The sequence below is a fragment of the Miniopterus schreibersii genome, assembly GCF_964146895.1.
Source record: "Miniopterus schreibersii genome assembly, chromosome: 14".
Classification (NCBI taxonomy): domain Eukaryota; kingdom Metazoa; phylum Chordata; class Mammalia; order Chiroptera; family Miniopteridae; genus Miniopterus; species Miniopterus schreibersii.
The window spans coordinates 14,784,174-14,805,634 of NC_138114.1; the positions used below are offsets into that span (position 1 = coordinate 14,784,174).

Genomic DNA, 21,461 nt, shown 5'->3' on the forward strand with positions numbered 1-21,461 from the left:
ATCAGGGTCATTCTCTGGTCAGTTTCACCTCCAAAGAATGTCACCAGGACCAAGGCGGGTCTGCCCTAGCAAGGCCTGGAATGTGTAGACCGTTTGCTCCTAAGTGTCCTTGGTTAGGGAAGATGAGACCTTTTTATTTATTATCTGGCTGCAAATTGCTTGGCTAGTTTGTTGAACTTTCTGTCTCAGTTTCCCCACTCCACTTGCCAAGGAATTTTCCCAGCTTCTTACTACCCTGCCTCAAAGGGAGCTACTTACTTGGTAGGACCCACAGATGAAATGTGCCCCCATCAGCAGGGAGGCCTCCCTTGCCAATTGCCAATGTAATTTGTAATTTTCTCTTCCCCTTCTCTCTCCATTTCCTGCCCTCTCCCTCTACTTCCCTTCCCCCCCTCCCCATCCCATCCCCTCCCCTCCTCTCTCTCTCTCCCCCCACCCACCAGCTTTCAATACACTTGCCATAAAAAAAAAGTCAAATCTATCACATTTCTATGAACCTTCGGTTAATTAGTGATGTTTTTTGAGAAATCATCTGATGGTTGGCTCCCTTGAAAGACTACAGTTAACAACCAAAGTTTGGACTGCACAGGTCAACTCATACAAGGATTTTTTTTCAATAAATATGTACAGTATATGTATTTTTTCCTTCCTTATGGTTTTCCTAAAAGCATTTTCTTCTCTCTAGCTTACTTTATTGTAAGAATACAGTATATAGGACATATAACATAAAAATAAATAATCAACTCTTTATGTTATTGGTAAGGTTTCTGGTCAACAACAAGCTATTAGTAGTTAAGTTTGGGGGAATCAAAAGTAATAAGCAGATTTTTTACCCCTAAACAGCACTAACCCCTGTGCTGTTCAAGGGTCAACTGTAATCAAAATATTCCAGAAAACAGAGGAAACAAATAAGCCATGCTGCTTAGTCACAGGGTCTGATCAAAAGCAACCAAAACCACTTATTACATCTTTTTAACTGATCATTGGGCAAAAAGATTTCTTGATACTGAACTTTTAAGATAACCTAGGGAAATGCATCTATTTTCCTTGGCTTTTGCTATTATTCCGTGTAGATTTTGTTTATAATCATCAAACCTACTTAGCTTTCACATTTCCTGTGTGTTGACATGGCAAGATGGTAGAAATATAACAAATAGAAAATGTTTTAGGAATTGGCTGAAACAGACAGATTGCCTCCAAATCCTATCAGCCTAAAACAAATTGTGATGAACAGTTTGGTCATCAAGCAGCCCCATCTTGAGCCCTCCCGAAAGTATTCTGTTCCTTGGCATGCAGTTTTCCTGGCCAACATCTCCCCATCCCAAACATCATTGTCTACATTACCACATCTTCACGTGCATCCATTTTATTTTCCCCTAATTCACTTCACTTTGGCTTATTTAAATAGTTTAAGCAAAATACTTGTATTCACGGCTCCCGTGAAAATGCATTTTATAGTATCAAGGGCTAAAACTGTTTAAAAAATAAAAATAAAAATCACGCGCAGTTTCTCTTTTTCTTTTTTGCATGGCATACATCGAGCTGCTTCATGGAGATATACAGAAAAATCAATTGCTAAGCATAAAATGCAATCCACATTAAGGGAACTGCAAACAATAACTAATTATGATAAGTTGCTATGTGAATCACTGTGACAGTCCCAGCAATCAATTTCAAACACAAATAGGCCAAGCCCCTCACTGGAGAAGAGGGTGAGCACCTAACAACTGTGTCAATAGAAATAATGGCAAGATTGCCAAGGATGGATAGAGGTAGGATCGTCAGCATCGCCAAGCACGTTTCATAGCAGATTTCCTCTGGGCTTCTTGCTTTCTTTCTTTTATCCATTTAAAGTCCAGTGCTTAATATGACAAGCTGACTATGGTCCATCTTCAAGACTATATAAGCGTCAGGAAAAATTTAATAATTTAGAGATTTTCACTGGGCTTGCAATTACGGATTCTTTGCCAAATGTGTGTGCAAATAAACTGGAATGGGCCCCTCAGCATCATAGCTGTTGGCCTCACCTCTAGGGTTACGGTAGATGTGCCAGATTGTCTATTTTAACCAGGTATCAACACTGCCCTCTTCTAAGGTCTTCACTACAACTCAGAGGAAAACCTGAAAACTACATTTCCCAGAATTCCCTTGGTGCTTGGTTCTAGGTTCAAGTGGACCAAACAAAGATACTGGAGTAAGATTTGGGAATCCCGAGAGAAGGAAGGACAGGTAATGTATGGACATTCCTAATGTTTGAAGCAGTATCCAAGTGAACTTCCTGGGAATCACCCCCAATGTTGCTGCAGATTAGAAATTCAGTAGGACATTCCTGGGGGTTCCTCAGATACCCAGAAACTTCAGCAAGTTCTTGAGAATTATCAGAGTCTGAGACTCGAGGTGTCAGTGTCCCTGACTCAGTCCTTCCCTGATTGTGTAAGTCTCCCATTCCTTACATGAAAACCCTTCGTAACTTGAATATATAGTGTGTCCTCTGTTTTCCCTGTTTCAATTCAGACTGACACCATAGCATTTTCCTCTTTGGTTTCTCAAACTTTCTCTGTCCAGAACTTAGAGAAGTGTCATTTAAAAGAAGGAGGGGGGAGGGACATACCAGGCAATTCTTTTGACAGAAATAGGCAAGGATGCCGTGCTTCTCTGCAGGCATAGCACAGGCCACAGGAATCCAGCCAGCAGTGGACATTCCCAGGCTGTGCCTCGCCCGACACTTTCTCTCCTCTTCCCTCCAGCACAATGCCACAGTCAGTCCTGCATTCACCCCACATGTTCTGTGTGAAGCACCAGTGGCAGGGTCGGCCTGGGAATCCAGGTCAGGGAGCTTCAGTTTATTCCCCTTGCCTCTGCTGCTGAGTGACTCAGTCTCCCCTAGAAATTCTTGGTGTCTTTCTGTTAAATGGGAATAATAATATTCTCACTTTATAGGGTTGTCTTAGGATGACATGGCCTGTGCTCTAAACAGAAATGTCCTCCCCCAAAGACACACAGTCCACATAAATGCAAATTCTACTTCTAACAGCTACCAGATAAAAAGTGGAAATATGTGGCTTCCAGGGTATGTCCTACATACATAGTATATTTACCGATATTTCTCCAACAAACATTTCAACATTCTTCATGATATAGATGCCCACTGAGCATACAGTACGTGAACTGCCACTAGGAAGCAGCTGAGATCACTGACACAGCCCCACGTCCCTCATACTATGAAGACATGCTCAGACCTAGGCGGGATTCTCAGAGGGACTCAGGGGGACCATTCTAAAACCGTATCGATACCACAGCCTACATCACACTGAGCGTTCAGTCCCTTCTTTGAGGGCTTCTGTTCTAGTAAAACAGTTCCATTAGTTGCTTCCATCTATCCTATTCCCTTTCTACTATCAAAACACCAGAGCTTAGCCCCAGCGGTTTGGCTCAGTGGCTAGAGCATCGGCCCGAGGACTGAAGGGCCCCAGGTTCGATTCTGGCCAAGGGCATGCACCTCCATGGCAGGTTGTATCCCCAGCCCCATCGGGGCACATGCAGGAGGCAGCCCATTGATGTGTCTCTCTCACATGGATGTTTCTCTCTCTCCCCCTTCCACTCTCTCTGAAAAGCAATGGAAAAAATATCCTTGGGCGAAGATTAAAAAAACACACACGAAAACACCAGAGTTTAACTGCGACAGAGTAACCTATGACATTAAAATAATTATCTTCTCAAAAATTACGCAATGCGGCTGACTGCTGCCTGGAAGTGAACCAGCAGGTGTAGCTTCCATGCACAGTATCCGGGTTTCTGAGCGCAGCAGGGCTGTGGTCTGAGGCCCACGGGGCTGGCTGCTCCCTCAGGATGTGCTCACCCCCCAAGGAAGGTGGCACTCTTTTCTCAGAGACAATCAAGCTACCTTGCAGACGTATCTGAGTTACTGACTTCCCCCTGGGTTTCTATCGCTTGTAGTTTATTGAACAAATATTTAACGAACTCCCATGAAGTAGGAGGCCCTGAGCCAGGCACGGCAGATGCAGTGGTGAGCATATAGACAGTCTCCCCACCCCTCCCAGGCGCCACAGCTTATCCAGGAAGACGGTCCCTGAGGCCGTAAACCTGGCCCAACACAAATGTGTAGAGAATCCTCCCGGACCTGTGACAGCTAAGCTGATGCCTGAGGAATGGGCGGGAGCCAGTGGTGTGCAAGACAAGAAAGATCTGAGTCTGTGCTGCCCCTCGGGGAGCTTTCATCTATGACAAGTTCACTCTGCACATTTACCTGACCTCTACCACACAAAGCACAATATGGACAATTGCACTAATAGAAACATTTACTTATAAAAACTCAAAAGAGATAAGATTAAAAAAAAAAAAAAAAAAGTCCTCCAGGAAGCAGAAAGCCCTGCACGTCACTACTGTCCCTGTGACGTGAGGATTATCTGAGTTACAGATGGGAAAACAGAGTCCCCGTCTCCCGATCATTACCCTGGGCCCGACCTCCCTTGCATTTGAACGTAGAGTTCTTAGGGCATGAATCTAGGTCTCATCATACTCGACATTGGAAGTTACATAAAAGGACAAGTAAAGGGAAATGGCATGTATTGAAAAACAGCAATTTTCACATGAACTGCTGCCCACCAGTTTGTGTACCTGTTGGTGCGGAATGAAAAGAGATTGGGAACTGGAGGAATCAAAAATTATTTGCAAATAGAACTTCCACTTAAGGTTTTAAGGACCGAGCTTCAGATACCGTGGAGGGTTTCACCTGGGAGAGCTGATGTAATCTACCTTCACAGCGTGAAAGTACCTCCCTGGGTAAAGGTTCGCAAGCTGTTTCCATGAGGGTATTGACAAGGGACACTCCAATGGCTTCCCAATTTATACAATCAGAAATTCAGAATAATCTCTTTAACTTAAATATGTATATTTTTTAAAAGATGACACTAAGTAGTTTCATCCTGGGTGCCAAAAAATATGGCTTTCCCCATTGGTCGGTGTATGATTCTTGCCAAGCTGAAATATATCAGTCTCATCACTTCCCCCTGCATAGATCAGTCCAACAATAATTCAGCCTAATGAGCTTCTTTGCCTCTCTCTTTACTGGTCTCCTCATGACTATAGGTCCAAAAGTCCTGGCCATCTTTTTATGATGCTGACTTGCTTTTACCACCTCCCAGTCCTGAGCACTGATCAGTCACCACGTTCAATAAATATATAGAAACATTCCTCAAAAAAAGCAAGACCTCTGTTGTTGGCTCCTTTTAAATCACATTTTTCCCATTGATGTTGGGCTCTGATGTCACCCAAGAATATGTATTTGTCACCCTAACCACCTTAGCTATTTTTCCATGTTCCAAATATTATTCATAGTATCTTCAAGATATATTTTCTTATATTCCACCTCTTCAAGGTTCAGATTTATTGTTTTACTGTTACAGTGACAGGTGATCTTCATCTTATGCATGATTAATATTTGCCTGGTCATGTCCCCCTGTTGTGAAATCTCAGTTGCATGGACATATCAGCATTTACAGGTGGAACAGAGGGCTCTGAGACTTCAGTTCCTACTCAGGATATTCAATGGGCTGTATACAGTAAAATGACCTTCATTCAAATACAAGAGACCAACAAATACATCCGTGATGATATGATGCTAGGGCTAATTTGTTATTCTTTCCAGATTAGGCATTATTATTTGCCTAGGGGAATTTTTTTAAAAGTCTCTAAAAGGATATGCTCAAAACCTTCATAAGTACATTTAGTGAGGGAGACCTATTCACGCCTCTGAAAATACAACATGTTGGCAGCAATTTATTCTACCTGACTTACAGCAAAATTTATTTCTCACAAAACTGACATGTAATGAACAGTATCACAATTGAACTTTAATGGACCCAACATATATTTAAATGTAGAAAAGTTCTACTGTGCCCAGACATCAAAGATGCAACACAAGCCCAAGTCACAGACAATGGGAACCTGGCATGACTCTCTGGATCATTTCCTGCAGAAATGTGCCATTTGCCCATAGCCTATATCCTCTTAGAGCAGCTCCGCCCCTTTCAGAGAAGCTCCGCCCCTTTCAGGGCATCTCTACAGCCTTTCCTCCCACCCACCAGCCCTGCAATGTCGCTGGGATGACAAAGCTGGACTATCATTATTCAGGGTCCCCCGCGCGTGCAAAGAGAATGTGCTGCTTGGGGAAACGATGTTTAAAGTATGCAATGCCCTCAGTCTAAGCCTGTTCTACTCACCCTGGAAAGTAGGTTCACGTTTAGGAAATGTGGCTGCAGGCATGACCAGGCTAAAAGGGGGTACACAGGTTACACCGTGTACCTCATCCTGTCCTAATGGCCTCATCCTGTCCTAACCAATCCCAACAAAAGGGATCACATGGTTCTGGGCCTAAGCAGCCAGCTTAGAAATTAAACATTTTTAAGTTATATTCCATACCGACTTTAGAGATGGCAACAGTAATTCAAGGCTTTGGAAAAACTGGGGAAGCCAAATTAATGTTTTGGGGATCAGAGAATTCAGGGAAAACTACAGATTGATCCCCTTCAATATTTCCAGGCCAACTGAAATTCCTTTCAGCTGTAATATACAGTTCATTTATTTTTAAATTACAGATTTCAACTATTATACTCCCAAACAATGATACTTTTACAAATATTAGTGAGCTTCCCTATCTCTCTTCATCCCTTTTGCTGGAGGTAATTATCTTAGAAACTTTTAAGTACTATAATCTCTTTATTTAATGAAAACTTATATTATACCATGGATTTATTTGCCTTCCCAGGAGACCGCCACTAAATTCTGTTTAATATGAGTTCAAGTTGCTGGGCTGACAGGCACGGTTTTCTCATCAAGGACTGGAAGGAACAGCACTGTGTTCCTGCTAAAGTTCCGAGGCAGCAGCCCCGAGCCCAGAGCTGTGCACAGGCAAGTGTCCCTCCCTGTAACCCCTTGGTCACCGAGCGATAAAAAGCCGAGCTCCTACCTCGGTGACTGGTGAGTTCCCTGGAGGCAGAAGGCAGGGGCGTGTACTGGCCCTTCGGAGAGGCAGCAAGGCTGTCACTGGAGGCCTGCGTGATAAGAGCAAATGTCAACGTGAGCAACGCTGAACACTAAGTACCTTCATTTACCAAACATGTCTCCTCGGGCTCTGGGTTTGCAGAAAATATTATTGACCGAGACTCTTAGGAAGCAGGAGTTGTGTGTGTTGAGATAAGACACTGGTGACTGTAGGGTAGACTACACAGCCTCGGGGGGCCTCGGTACAGGTGGGGGCTCTGAGAGAAGGGGGCTGTTTGTTCATGGTGCTGAGCTGAAGGAAAAGGGAGGAAGGAGGCTGAAGGCAGGAGCTGGGCAGACTTCGATTTCTAGCACATGCCTTCCCCCAGTAATGCCCACAGAACACATGCTCGGCTGTGGGTTTCTGTGGAAACCAGGGAAGACGCCGGGCTCTGCTCCCAGGGCAGAGGGGAAGCTGGGCTGCCTCCGTGGGCCAGTGGCAGGGAGACAGGGAAGGTGAAGCCCTAAGCCCGCAGTAAGCAGCGATCTTGGGAAAGGGTAGGAGCCACTGCAGGCCGTGCAACGGGGATGTTGGCTCAGTTTAACAAGAAGCCCAAGTGAGCCCGGCCAGGCGTGGCTCAGCACCTAGGACCCAGGAGATCACGGTTCGATTCCCGGTCAGGGCACGTGCCCGGGTTGCGGGCTCAATCCCCAGCCGAGGGCGTGCAGGAGGCAGCCGATCAATGACTCTCTCATCACTGATGTTTCTCTCTCTCCTTCTCCCTTCCTCTCTCTGAAATCAATAAAGATATATTAAAAGAAAAAAAGAAACCCAAGTGAAATTGAAATATAATGGTTATCAACAAAACTTTGCTATTCCAAGGCCTATAAGAAAATGATATGAAATACGTCTATGAAGATGCTTTTTTATTGTACACAAACAGCTCTTTAAGCATCACACTCTGCGTATGGTGTGACCCAGGCCGCTAACCCTCTCTTTGCTTACTCTGCTTCCACGAGGGCTGAGGTAGCAAGAAAGGGCCATGGCTGTGAAGTCAGTTGTCACCGATGACCAGCGTCACACTCAGAGTGTGGCTTCTTACAGCAAAAGTATCACCATTGCAACTCTCATTGAGACTTTTGAATCAAATGCCACTTTTTTTTTAATGTCCAAAAAAAAAAAAAAAAAAAAACACCAAAAAGAAAGAACATCTGCTAGGATCAAAATCCTAAGCTTACAACCTTTCCAAGCTTCATGAAAAAGTAAACTTCATTAATGCTACATTTTTCTTTCTGGAATAGGAAATACATTCTATGGGATATATTTGCCCTGCTAGGAGCAGGCCTTTTCTCCGAAGAGATTATCTACATTACAGGAATCAAAACTAAGTAGGAGATTAGACCTACTTGCTAGAAAAACCCTGTAAAGCCCGTTTCTGACATTTGAGATGTTTGATTAAGCAGCTTTCAGTGGAGACTTATATAAAGAGTTCTGAATGGTGCAAGATCAGAAGCCCTGTCCCTAAGGTGGAGACAGATTTCAGGTAGCATTACCTCACTCCAGCTCCAAGGGAAATATGTGCTGTTTAAACTTGATTCAAGGGTATTGGGTCCAGAAAGATAAAAGTTCAGTTACCCAGAAAAATGTTTTAAAAAGTAGATAAGACTTGCTAGGTACTACATCATTAGACACTTAGGATGCTGCAATGATATAAAAGAGTCAGAAATGGGGTTAAAATTCAAATACTAGAGTCGCCATGTGTTTCTCCATTTGGCATCCAAGGTCTCCTGTAATCCCCGTGTGATAAATGAGACACAGTGACTGTTTTAAAAATGGCATCTATTCAAATGCTAGGGGCAGGACCCATGGGGTGGGGGTATGGAGGCCTTCTTTCTGCAGATCTGCCATGCTTCCTTTTAAGAGGCCTTAGCTTCTTTCTCTGCCAATGTTTCTGCTCCACTTCATTGCTAAAAAAAAACCCTAAAATTCCAATATGAATCTTAGGTTGCTATATTGTAATGTTTCTCAGTATTTTTAATCTCAATTTGGGCTGTTGACAGTTTAATGACAGCTTTTCCTAAAATGACTGGAAGAAACTACCTTTCAGCAAATACCTCTGACTGGGCAAAACATTAGAGTTTTGTAACCAAGAGTAAAATAGCTATTTAGTTTCATTTCCAATTGTAGTCAAAGCAAAAATTGTGTGGCTTGAGTTCTGCCTTGCAGTCATCATCCAATGCCTAGCATTTAATTACTTTTCTGCTCAGTGTCCATTTATAAACTCAAGTCATGGAAAAGAATCCAGGAAAGAACAATTTTGCCAACTTTATCTTTTGGTGGGACTTCCATGGCTGCATGTTTAGGAAACTACCACCAGTCAAGATTCTAACTACCATGGCTTTGACTTGGCTTTTGTCAAAATCCCTGTGATTTTTTCAATAGTGATATACACACTTGGTCTCTGAACATTATGTGTAGAAGCATGATTCAGAAAAGCACAATTATCACATAGAAGAAATAGATAAGACGATGTCTTAAATTTGTATGCCACCTGCCCAAGAATAAAGAACTCCCCTTGAAACTGAAGCAATATGCCCGTCGTATAATGATTGAGATAACAGAAACATAGGTGGAGAGATAGAAATAATTATTGTCTGGGTTAGGAAGACATGCCTAAAGGGAGAACAGAGAAATCTGGGTAAATCTGAATCTTCAGAACTACAAATACTCTCAAATCTTTGAGTCCTCGCCAAATTTCCTAACTAACTGTGGCAAGAATTATACTTTTATGTTTTACCTTTTAAAGTAAACAGGTATTTTTACTTTACCCTTTTACCTTGGTAGAAGGTATTTATAAGATTTACAATAAAATATTAGTGTCCAGAATACATATGCCCCTCTGTAAATTACAATAGAAAAACAGACAAAGGAGATGTCGGGCAATTCAAAGAAGAGAAAACCTGAATGGTCAATAAATACCAGCGAAGATAGTTAAATTTACTAGGACCAAAGGTGATGCCAATTGAAACAACAAGGCAATTTTGTTTTCACCCATCTCAGTGGCAAACTGTTAAGTCTCAAAAATGCCATAGAGAAGGAAAGGAAACAAAGCTCCCATCCCCTCGTTCCTTGCCAGTGGGAATGTGCATTGGTTCAAATACTTTGGAGACTAATTTAGCAATATGTATAAAATTGAAAATTGGGACAGCATTTCCATCTAAAATATATACACTATGGAAAATTTCACTCAGATCTGTAAGGTGGAACATAAATAATGCAGCATTATTTATAACAGAACAAATTGGAAATAATTCAACTGTCTGTCGATGAGGAAATGAATAAGTAAAATGTTGTATATCCGTATGATGGAATAATATTTCGTATTTAAGAGCAATAAACCTGATTTATCTGTCTCAATTTGAGGAGGTCTGAAAATTTAATACAGAGTGGAAATGCAAGTTGGAAAGTGATAAATGTAGTATAATATTATTTATGTAAATATGTGGTTCTTTGATCTCATGTGTATATGTAAACATCTAAAAATTATAGAACTTATAGAATAGATTAAATTCATGAAAATGGTTGCCTCCGCCAGTGGGCAGAGTAATAGGATTAGAGTTAATGAAATGGTGTGCGGGGGGGGGGGCTTCTATTTTTTATATAAGATTTATTTTTATTTAGAGATGATTTGAAATAAATGTGTCAAAATACTAGAAAATTACCAAATTTTAAAAACATGTTTACATTTTTGGAATTTCTCAAAATTAAACACAAAAATTGAAAAAACAAGGACTCCTCTCTGATCCATACAGCCCTACATTGATATGAACCCATAATTAGAGGAAACTTCCTCCAACAATTCTCCAATACTTGCAGGACATGGATTAGGGCCACGTCTGGTTGGCTTTTTGTGTTGAAATACCTGTTTCTTCTAAAGCTATTGAGTGTGACAATAGAATGGGAAAAGCTGGTAAATAACAGCATAGGCCTGAAATCCTCCTTCCAGCCTGCTAAGTCCTTCTGCTTCAGATTTGTCAGAGCAGGCTGCAGGTTTCCGTACTCTTCTCCTACTCACAATCTGAGAGTTGCTAATGATTTCTTAAACTCACATCAATAATGCTAATAGTCACTAATATACTGCACTCTGCAATTTCCATAGTGCAGGAAGGAAGGTAGAACTTTGGCAACCTCGTTGGAAAAAATTTGATGAAAGTACAGTACGTTCTACAAGAGACTTGCAAAGTGAGAATTTCACTCAGTGGTTACAGAAAACAAATGTCTTTGGATGTGTGTGTCAAATTGAAGCCCCTTCCCATCGGGTGCATTCCACGGAAACCTGCATTCCAGTGGGTATTTCTGAACATCACGGGTGCCCTGAAGGAACATGATACAGACCACAGGAGAAGAGATTTGGCAGGCTTCAAAACAAGAAGGGGAGGCTACAAACTTGTTTAATAGTCATAAATCTCCTACTATTTTTCACAAAATACCTTCTAAGACCACAGCTCCACAACTCATTTCCCATCACTCAGCTCAAGTGGAGCGCTCTGGCATGCTCACTCACCCCTAAATCATGCACCGCATAAAGCGATCCCGGGTCTGGGAAATTTGTCAGCCTCTTTCAAGTAAAAGCAATCTTCACTTTTCATCACAATTCATTCCCTGAAACTGTGGTATAAAGCTGACTCTTCTAAAAACATTTATTTTCTCTCATAAGAAAAAGCATCACTCATTTTGTTATCAAGTATTTAATAAGCACCTACTATATGCCAAGCCCTGTGCTAAGAACACCAAAAAAAGTGAAATGAGGACCTTGGTTGTATTCCCGACTCATAAAAAAATTATAACCATGATTAATACTGGCTATTAAGAGTCGCCAGCTCATAACATGACCCCCATACTCTGCATTTTCACAGAACTGTGTCCCTGGCCTCTACTGTGGCACCTTATTGCATGAAACAGTAATTATGTCCTTGCTTGTTTCATACTCATGCTAACAAAGAACTTTCCAGATTAACTCTATTAACTTCTGAGATTAACTACACTATTAACCCTTGCACCTAACATGTTGCCAGAAACAAAGAAAGAAGTCAATGCACGATGCCTGAATGAGTAAAACATCTTAACGCCAAAGACAAAACCATATACCACGATCGATCGCAGAGTGGGAGCCAAGTTGCCAAATCAGAGGCAAAGACTTGCCAGCGTCATCTGAGGGATTAAGGTAGAAGCCAAAGCAGCAGCCTGAAGGTGGAGTCTTCGGACCCGTCCCAGGTCAAGGCCCCGGCCTTTCAGCATGAAGAAGACAGAGAGCCTCAGCCGCAGACGCACCGGGGACGGGGACGAGGGGCGGGCTGGGGCGGGCAGCTGTGTCTTGTTCAGAGAAAGAAGCCAAAAAATTGGGAGGGAAAAAACAAAAATAAGGCAGGATGAGGGAGGGCCACTAACCAAGGAACCAAGGGAGAGCTGGAAAGGGCAAAGGCAAAGCCTGGGCAGTTGCTGAGCATTCAGCTGCGTCAGGGGCGGGAGGGGAGTTGGGGCCCGACGCCAGCGAGAAGAGGTGGGTGCAGGGAAGGGCTGTGCCTAAGGCCTCTCTGCAACGAGGGAGCCCCCGGCAGGCAACAGCCTGCAGCTTCCCATTGTTTTTATCTGATCTAAAGGGGATCAAGTTCCGCCAGGGCCTAAAATGTCATCAGGCCCAGGGGCGCAGTTCAGAAATATTTATGGCAGGGAGGAAGGCAGGCAGGTGGGGGGCAAAGGACCAGGAATGGAAAAAAGGGAGAAAGGGCTAGGGCTTGGGCATTTTGTGGATCTCTACAAAAATAATCACATCATAAAATATGAGTTTTAAAATGAGTTGAAAATCATCTAGAGCAGTAGCTTTCGAAAATAATTTTTTTTTGAAATATATCTTTATTGACTTCAGAGAGAGGAAGGGAGAGGGAGAGGGAGATAGAAACATCAGTGATGAGAGGGTCACTGATCAGCTGCCTCCTGCACGCCCCCTGCTGGGGATCGAGCCCCCAACCCGGGCATGTGCCCTGACCGGGAATCGAACCCCGATCGCCTGGATCCTAGGTCGATGCTCAACCGCTGAGCCACGCCCGGCTGGACTCAAAAATAATTTTAGCAGAAAGTTATATAACAGGAAAAAATAAGCATCATCTATCGGTCATTATAGACATAATCACAATTTCTTATTGAAACCAAATGAAATTATAATATAAAAGTGAAATATGCAAATATCTTATTACATAATATTAAGTGAACAAGTAAATATTAAAATAGTGTATACTTTTTAAAATAGTATATACACTTTAATTTTTAATGAAATAAAATTTGTAATAGGTAAAGTTAATAAGGAAAGATTGGAAGAGTTTTGTTAACAATGTGATTTATGGCTTTGGCCCTTTGAGACTGACATAACCAGTGGTGTCTGGAGTCAAACTGTACCAGCTGTGTTAGTTATTAAATACAGCCATTATTTAAAATTAAATTATATACACTTACAATTAAATTATGTTAAAAGTAAAGGTAATATAACTCATCACTTACTTTTATGCTCTTGAAATTGTTTCTGTCTATTGTATCTACATAGGGAAAATGCTATACAACGATGCGTTGCTTCACCTCTTCCCAACTCTTGAGTGATGTCACTTTGGTCGCCTGACATGGGCCATGGAGGGACTCTACCGCAGAAATTGGCAAGTGCTACAAATTAGGGATTGATTTATTATTTTATTGATTTCCCAAACTTAATAAAGTGATGGGAAAAAATTTAATGATGCAGATTAAACTTCAAGGTAAGTTGTGTCTTCAGCCATTACATTAAAAAAATAAGGACCTATTTTTCAATATTAAAAAACTTATCTGATTCGATAAAGAAGTTGCTTATGTCATTGACAAAAGAGTGAAGTTCTGACATACTCAGTAAGAAAGGGAAATAGTTGGTATTTATGTGAGAACTACACTTGTGTATCAAACACAACCTTAGGTTGGCTGTGAACACATGAGTTTGGCCAAAATGAAAGTATTCTGTGATACTCAATTCACTAAATGGAATTTACAACAAAAAAGTATTCTATTTAAATTTTATTTGTAAATCGTGCGTTAGTCTTTATATACATAAAAATTTCAGTAAGCTCATGTACACATAATTTTTTTGCACAGAGCTGGTTGCTGAGCATTAACCAACACACCACTATATATAACCCTTGTTAAGTAACATCTACAGCATGTTCGGAGCTATAGAGAAAAAGGCTATTTTATGGTCTAGGAATGGAAAGGGTTGTAAGCAAAAAGCTAATGAAGCTTCAAGGGTTGTATCCTCGACTAATTTACAACTTGGATATCCTCTGCTTCTCTCTTTCCTATGCTCTGATACCTTACTGACCAAGATTTAGAGCCAGGCTCCATCTGGCTGTATGACCTTGGGCAATTTACTTGAACTCTTTAAGCCATACTTTCCTCCACTGTAAAATAATAACAATAATAGTCATGATAATGATGGGGATAATAGTTAAAAATAGCTATAATGTATTTGTGCTTACTCTGTGTCCTGGACACTTTTTAATGTATTAATTGATTCAATCTTCACAATAGTTCCAAGAGGCAGTTATAATCCCTATGCCTGTATTACAGATGAAGAAAACTGAGGCCAGAGAAATTAAGTAACTTGACCAAGGTATCCTGTAGGCCATTGGGTTATGAGTACAAGGCAGAGGTGGGACACAGATCCAGGCAGCTTGCCTCCAGTGGCCACTTTCCTAACCAGGATGACGCTCCACCGCCTCAACAAACCTGAAGATTAAATAAGGTAAGAGGCAAAGATCTTAGCGTTGCTCATTAAATAACTATGATTTACTTTTACTCTAATTATGTACAACATCTTGCCTCTTCAGCTAGATTTAAGTTTCTGGACTGGTAGAGCTACTTTTCAATGTTCCCTGGCTTCTCCCCTTCATAGTAGCTATGACAGGGACACGTGCATCATTTGTAATCAAATGTTATTATGTGAGTGGACTCTACTCCTTACTTGTCAAGCAGAAAAGCACTACCGAGATCCCTTCTGAGGGCAGAAGCAGTGGTGAGATCTTTAGCCTGGTTATGGTCTGAATTTATCTGTAGATCCACGGCCCTACTGTGATGGTCTAGCTTTAGTAAGTAGCTACATATGGCATTTCTCATCTGGGTTTGGAAGGTTGACCTAGAAACCATATTCTGTCATGGAGTCCTCCAGGCATGATTTATTTTGGCTTCAAAGAAGGAACTTGCCTCATGTGTCTCTCTTCCTCTCGCAGAGTTTTTTATTCTCAAGGGCTACAGGTCAAGTTCTATCCTTGGAACCAAAGTAGTTTCCCAAAATGAGGTGGAGCCAGCTCTGTCAAGCTGGGCCAGATCTGCTGTCAGAGCCTTTCCCAAATACATCAGACCCTCTGCTTGTAAAAATAAATTGATACCAATGCAAGAAATTTATTAGGAGATGACAGCCTGGTTCATAATGGAAATATGGAGAAAACATCATCCCTCACAGCTGACAGTTTATCCATCACGTCTCGGGCTCCTGAGATAGAAGCAGACACTGTCCCACACAATCCACTGAGGACACGTCTTCTTGGATTTCCTTATGACAGGAAACTCTGAAATAATCCAGAAGAAGGAAAGGACTTGTGCTGCCCTTAATGTGCTCAGCCATAAATTTTTAGCATTAGCAGAAGAAACATGTGGCCAAAGAAATGAATGATGGGGGAAATCAGGAGGCCTGAAATTCTCAATCGGCCCCTTCTGTTCCCTCCTGGTGATGAACTGGGACGGGGGTCAGAGAGGGTTGCTGCACCGCTGGGAGGGACATCAATACCCTGTTATGTGTCAGCAAAGCCAACAGGTGGCAGGGCACCACTGCAGACACATCACACTTGACTCTGCTTGAGATCTGGGGACCTGGTCACCTTGCCCCACTAACTTTCCAACTGTGGTTATTTTGCTGAGCTTGTTATTTGTATTGATAAACTTGAGACAGTTTAGGAGGGCCATTTTAATTAGGAGTAAATGCAAGGATATTCGTGGGGATCACAAGAGGTTTGATCTCTGCAGGCTTAATGAGGTGACCTACCCAACCCCGTATGAAATAATTGTGTATTGTATGAAAAGCTGCTTTGGAAATAGAATCGTGGTACTAAATTGGAATGAAATGAACATGGTATTAAAGGGGGGAAAACTACTCACTGCCTATCTTATAGGGCCTTAAAATATTTATGTTCGAAACTTGCATTCTTTGGAGTTTTACTGAATGTTGATAGAACTAGAAAACATTTTTAATGAGATACATGCACATTTTTTAAATTTACAGATATTTTTTGCAAAACTAGAAAGTCATAAGTGTGAGACGGAAACCTAAAAAACATACCAAGTACAGCCTTAATGGCCTTATATTCTAAATTTACTCTTTATATTAGGGAAAAAAAAATAAAGGCACGGGCAATTTCACTTAAATGTGAATACTAAGGAATCGTTGATGCCAGTCTTTGTCTGCTTAAGGAAGAGAGAATCTAAGCATCAATATGATATCCCAGGTAAACTTGGGTTTTGCTGCGCTATGTGGCTGTGAATAGGGAATTTGCACTCTCGGGTTGCTTAAACACGAATCCAGGGCTTTGAACCACTCCCCAAAATAAATCCCTAAGAACAGCAGTGAAATAAATTACGTGCTGACCAAATCCTTCTTCATAGGTAACAGGGGCTGGAAAAACATGCCTGTGTCTAATTCTTGGGCACTGAAACCTTCTTTAAATGCTCCCATCCTCTGAAACAGGCAAACGGCCTTCTGGTTGTTCACATTTGTTTCAGCCAATCTTCCCGATTCCCTGTCTCAAGAAAGACCTAAAACTCTGTTGACGCTACACGTCCAAATTAAATATATCTGTGTTTCCTTTGCTTTCTCTGTAGGTGCGTGCCAGCAAGGCTACATTCGTCCAGAGTTTATTTCAATATTAGTGGAAAACAAGCCATTTTTCACTTTAGTGAACAGCATCAGTGTCTGCCTTGTAACCAAAAATGTGACCTTAAACTTGATGGATCTCACCAGAAGGCGCACTTTCCAATTATTTTTCCATTGGAGGTTATGAATGTCGCTTCCCAAATTATTGTGACAGCTGTGAGATCCAGCCGCTTCGAAACAAAACTCAGCCCAACAAACTGGTAGGTTCATTTGTGAAACCAGAAACAGGGAACGACAAAGAAAGCTCCAGCCACGTGGGAGGGGAAGCAAAGGCCTCCTCCGAGCTTCGCGCAACAGGAGAAGAGAGCCAGGCAGAGCGGGTGAAATCCCCATACTTTTTTGTTACAGCCACTTTTGTTTCCAAATCACTCTAAATTGGGAAGGTGAAGGCCGAGCGTTACTGATTCCCAAAAACTCCAAGAGGCCGTGCGAGACTCCTTCCTGACGAAGGGCCTGGGGCCCGGCCACCCCAGCTCCCCGGGAAGGCCGCGGCCCGCGCGGGCATCATTTGGGGACCACCGAGTGCCCGAAAATAATGAGCTGGCATTCAGCTTTGGTGACTAAGACCCTGCATTTTCATCTAAAAGTGGGTTTGAATTATTGCTGTAGATAAGGTGTAACTGTGCAAGGGAATTTTATCCATGTTTCTCCCATGAATCATAAATGAGGAAAAAAATTACAGTCTAAATTGCACTTAAAAGGAATAAAGTCTTTTCATGTCATACATGATTTATCAAAATGATCTCATTCTAAGGGTACTGTGGTGTATCTTGATTAATCACATTAGGAAGCGTGATGAATGGCCTCTTTAATGCTAACACAGGATTTATGGGCAACATCCCGACTTGAACCAGAAGGGTAAGAAGTAAAATATACAATAGATAGCTAATGCAGATAGGGTGTCAGGAATGCTTTGACTTGTTTTAAAATTATCCCGGGAGCCTTAGCTCCGGGAGATTCTGGATCCGCCAGGTGGTGGAGAGCAAGCGAGCTTTGCTGGGGAAGCTGGGGGCCACCCGGCCACGGAGCAACCCTTCCCCAGCCCGCTGCCCCGCGAGGGACCCACCCTGCGGAACCCGAAGGGAAGGCGACTGTGAAACGCGGACAAATCGCGGAAATTCCTCGGAGCAAGAGGGGGACGCTGCCTTTAGAGATCAGCGCGCCTTCTATCGCCCTATTTTAATATCCTTTCACATTTCGCTTTAATATCCTAAATGCCTTTTTTCTGAGCCTCCTCGGGTCTGCCCCCACTAATTTCCTCCAAGGCTGACAGATCAGAGGCTTTCCTCGAACTGTTCCTTTTAGAGCTGAGGAGCCCTCCTGGTAATCCTGCTGCTTGTCTGCAATTAATCCGTCCAGTTGCCACATTATTAACACCACCACCCACAGACAGAGGAAGCCCCGACCCACTGGACACTGGCTCCCGCCTGAAGCTTCAAAGGTGCCAATCACACCCTGGTCAGAAAGGTGCCTGCTGTCAGCATCAGAGGTTTCCATTCTCTCCTCCCTGCTGATCAAACATTCTTCCTCAGAAGATTAATTCAGAGTCTCCGCCCATTTCCTCCCAGATCCTCTTTCCCTTTTTGGTTTACCCAACGATCCATCTTTGCTTCGAAAAGGGAAGCCACAGATAATAGAAGCCCTTTCAAAACAAAAGCTGGGCAAAGGCAAATTTAAGTCCCAGCTGTTATCAACTTTTTTTTTTAAACTCATTTAAACACCTTAAGGCAGTGAGGATTAGGGCCTGGCCTGAAATGCCATTCTTTGATCAAAGACTCCAAGACTTTACACAAACATGCTCACAAGGCCGTGGAGGCAGCTCTGAAGGCTGAATTGATTTGTTTGACCGCAGTGCCTGGGATGGGCCGAAAGCTCCACACTTGTTTTCCCAACTCCCAACATACCCTCATCAGGCCAAGTGACTGAGAAATTATATATTTTTCCTTTTGTCTTAATTGGAGCAAAGTCGTTTGCAGATTCAGACGCAGTTGTGGGGAGCGGGTGTGGAGAGTGGGCAATGTGGGCACTTGCTGTCCTGTCCCATGGGGCAGGGGGGCAGAGCAGCGAAAGGCCCAGGAAGGGAGGTGAGAAAGAAGCCCCGCCATTGTCCCTGACGTGGAGCAAAAGCAACTTCACAGAGAAAGACCTGTGTTTACATAGCCGATTTTACTGGAATCTTCTCATCACTTAATAGCATAGTTACCAGCCCCTATCTATGAAAGCGGTCTTAGCGGGAGAACCAGCAGGCCCTTTTCCTGGCGGCTCATCTGCCTGGTCGCTCACCATCCATCCACAAGCTTTGGGACCCAATGCCAGGACTGGCCGAATACCACATTTTCACAGTAAAGCATGGCTCAATAGTGTTTACACCTGTCATACATGTTAAGTAAATAATTTTGGAGTTGCATAATAAAGACAATATCTAATGTGAAGGTTAAGGGATAATTGAAAAATCAATATCCAAGAGCACGAAGATAGATGTCTTTATAAAGAGAAGGTTAGTCATGTTTCTGTCTCTGAATTTTGTTTCCTTAGGGATTTTTTTTTTGGGGGAGTGCTATTTTGTTACTCACCCTACAGGGATACTGTCATAAAATGAAGTTAAACCCATATATAGCTGAGGGTTCTTGACTGATATGATTCTTTGGGGCAGCAGACCACACATGTCCGGGGTAGGCTCTAGAATCTCCCTTTTTGCACAGTTCAGAAAGGAAAGACTAACTTTTTGGCAGAAGTGATGGAATCTAATTTAAAGTGATTTTGGAAAGTAAATGGTGAACGGGGACGCTAATGATTCCAAGGATACAGAGTTTCATGTATGGTTGGTTCCGAGTGCTCAGATTTATCATCAGGACTTTCTGTCTCCTAGCTTTGTAGTCCTCCATGCCAGCTTCAATGTCCCCATGAGGTGGCTTCCCAGGGGCTCCAAACCTACATCTTATCACCTTCTAAGACAACAGGATGAGCTTCTGTTTCCTGAAAGTTTAAGCAAAACCAGGGAATCCATAGCCTGTGTTGGGTTATAGGCCCATCCTTGAATGAACCTCTGTGGTCAGGAGAAGGAACACTCTGCTAGACTGGGCCTGGTCATGTGCCCATTCCTAATGCTGAGATAGCAGCTGGTTCCACGAGAGCACTGTAGATTAAAGGTAGTGGGGTGGTGGCTCCCCAGAGGTAACTCTGTTCTAGAATATAGTGAATGGACACCAAAAAGCCAAAAGAGCAAATTTCTCTTCCAAAGCACACAGCTTCCTTTGTAAGCCTTTGGAGCCCCTCACAGCATGCCAGAGACCTTTGAAACATCTCATCACCATCTTTGGGCACAACTGAGCCTGCTACTGCTACTCAATATCCCAATCCTGAGTCATCACCAACATCCACAAAAGGCCTCCACGTCCAGAAAATCTGCCCCACAAGGCCTTCCAGATAGGATTTATTTTAAACCTTTCAGGCTCTCAAGTTGGTGAGCTTTAACATACAATTGCTTTTTAACAAGCTTGGGTATCCCACAGAAGATTAAAAACAGCTAAGGCAACCTGACGGGAGCATCATGAGGGAAGGGGCAAGGACAGCTGCTGGGGTCACAGTGCAACATGGAAAAATGAGACCAAAGACATAGATTGAGAAATGAACCACCAGACATCATAGCAGACCTTTGGGACGATGACACCCCTTCCTCCCAGCCTCCTATGCATATCATATGCTTGTGAGTAGGATAAAGCTAAAATCAGTTTAATATTTCCTGCATAAGCCAGGAATTGCATGATATATTTAATTGCTAATTAGCTTGTATCTAGCAGCTACTGGCACCGGCCACTAGGATGAGGCATCATTCCCAGTATGGAAGAGTAGCACAGGTAAGAACTATGAGAACATCATTCAAAAGTTTTTATCCTAATCTATGTAAATTTCAAATGTCTAGGAAGATAAATTCTAATATATCTCTCTCACTTTCCAAAGGCATTTCCCTGTCACTCTGTCACTCAGCCCACTTTTTACCTCTTTGTAAAAGAGATGTCAAAGATGCTTGCCCTGAATCCAGGCCAGGCTCACTGCTGTCTTAGTAGGTGAGAACACTGTGTTCTGGGCAGCTCAGGTGATTCCCTGAAGATGGGTGTCATACGTGAAACCAGGGCCCTGGCACATTTAGGATGGGCTACTACATTTGAGTTTTATATCCCCCTAGAGACCCAAAGAAAGCCAGGAGGATCCTCTGATTAGCAAGTCAACACCACTAGCCATGGCAACTACAGCTGGATACATCTGGATGCTGGGCTCCAGCCCCTGTGCTCTGAGTGTCTGTGTCAGGGTAGCGACAACCTGAAGAACCACCGTGGAGCTTGGAGGCTGACTTCTTGAAAGGGTTGCCCAGTGGGTACATGGGAGCACGTATGCATGCATGTTGATTGTAGAGGAGGGAGTAAGGATATAAAAGGTTTCAAGTTCCAAACACAGCCTTTC

At 42.7% G+C, this 21,461-nt stretch overlaps 1 protein-coding gene across 1 annotated transcript in view; it reads right to left on the reverse strand.

Annotated features, from left to right (window-relative positions):
• Nucleotides 1–21,461, reverse strand: part of LRMDA (leucine rich melanocyte differentiation associated) — a 979,155-nt gene that overhangs the window by 199,895 nt on the left and 757,799 nt on the right. The window contains exon 6 of the mRNA XM_081158546.1: nucleotides 6,989–7,073. Coding sequence (XP_081014672.1) covers nucleotides 6,989–7,073 — 85 coding nt within the window. The remainder of the gene's footprint in view (nucleotides 1–6,988; nucleotides 7,074–21,461) is intronic.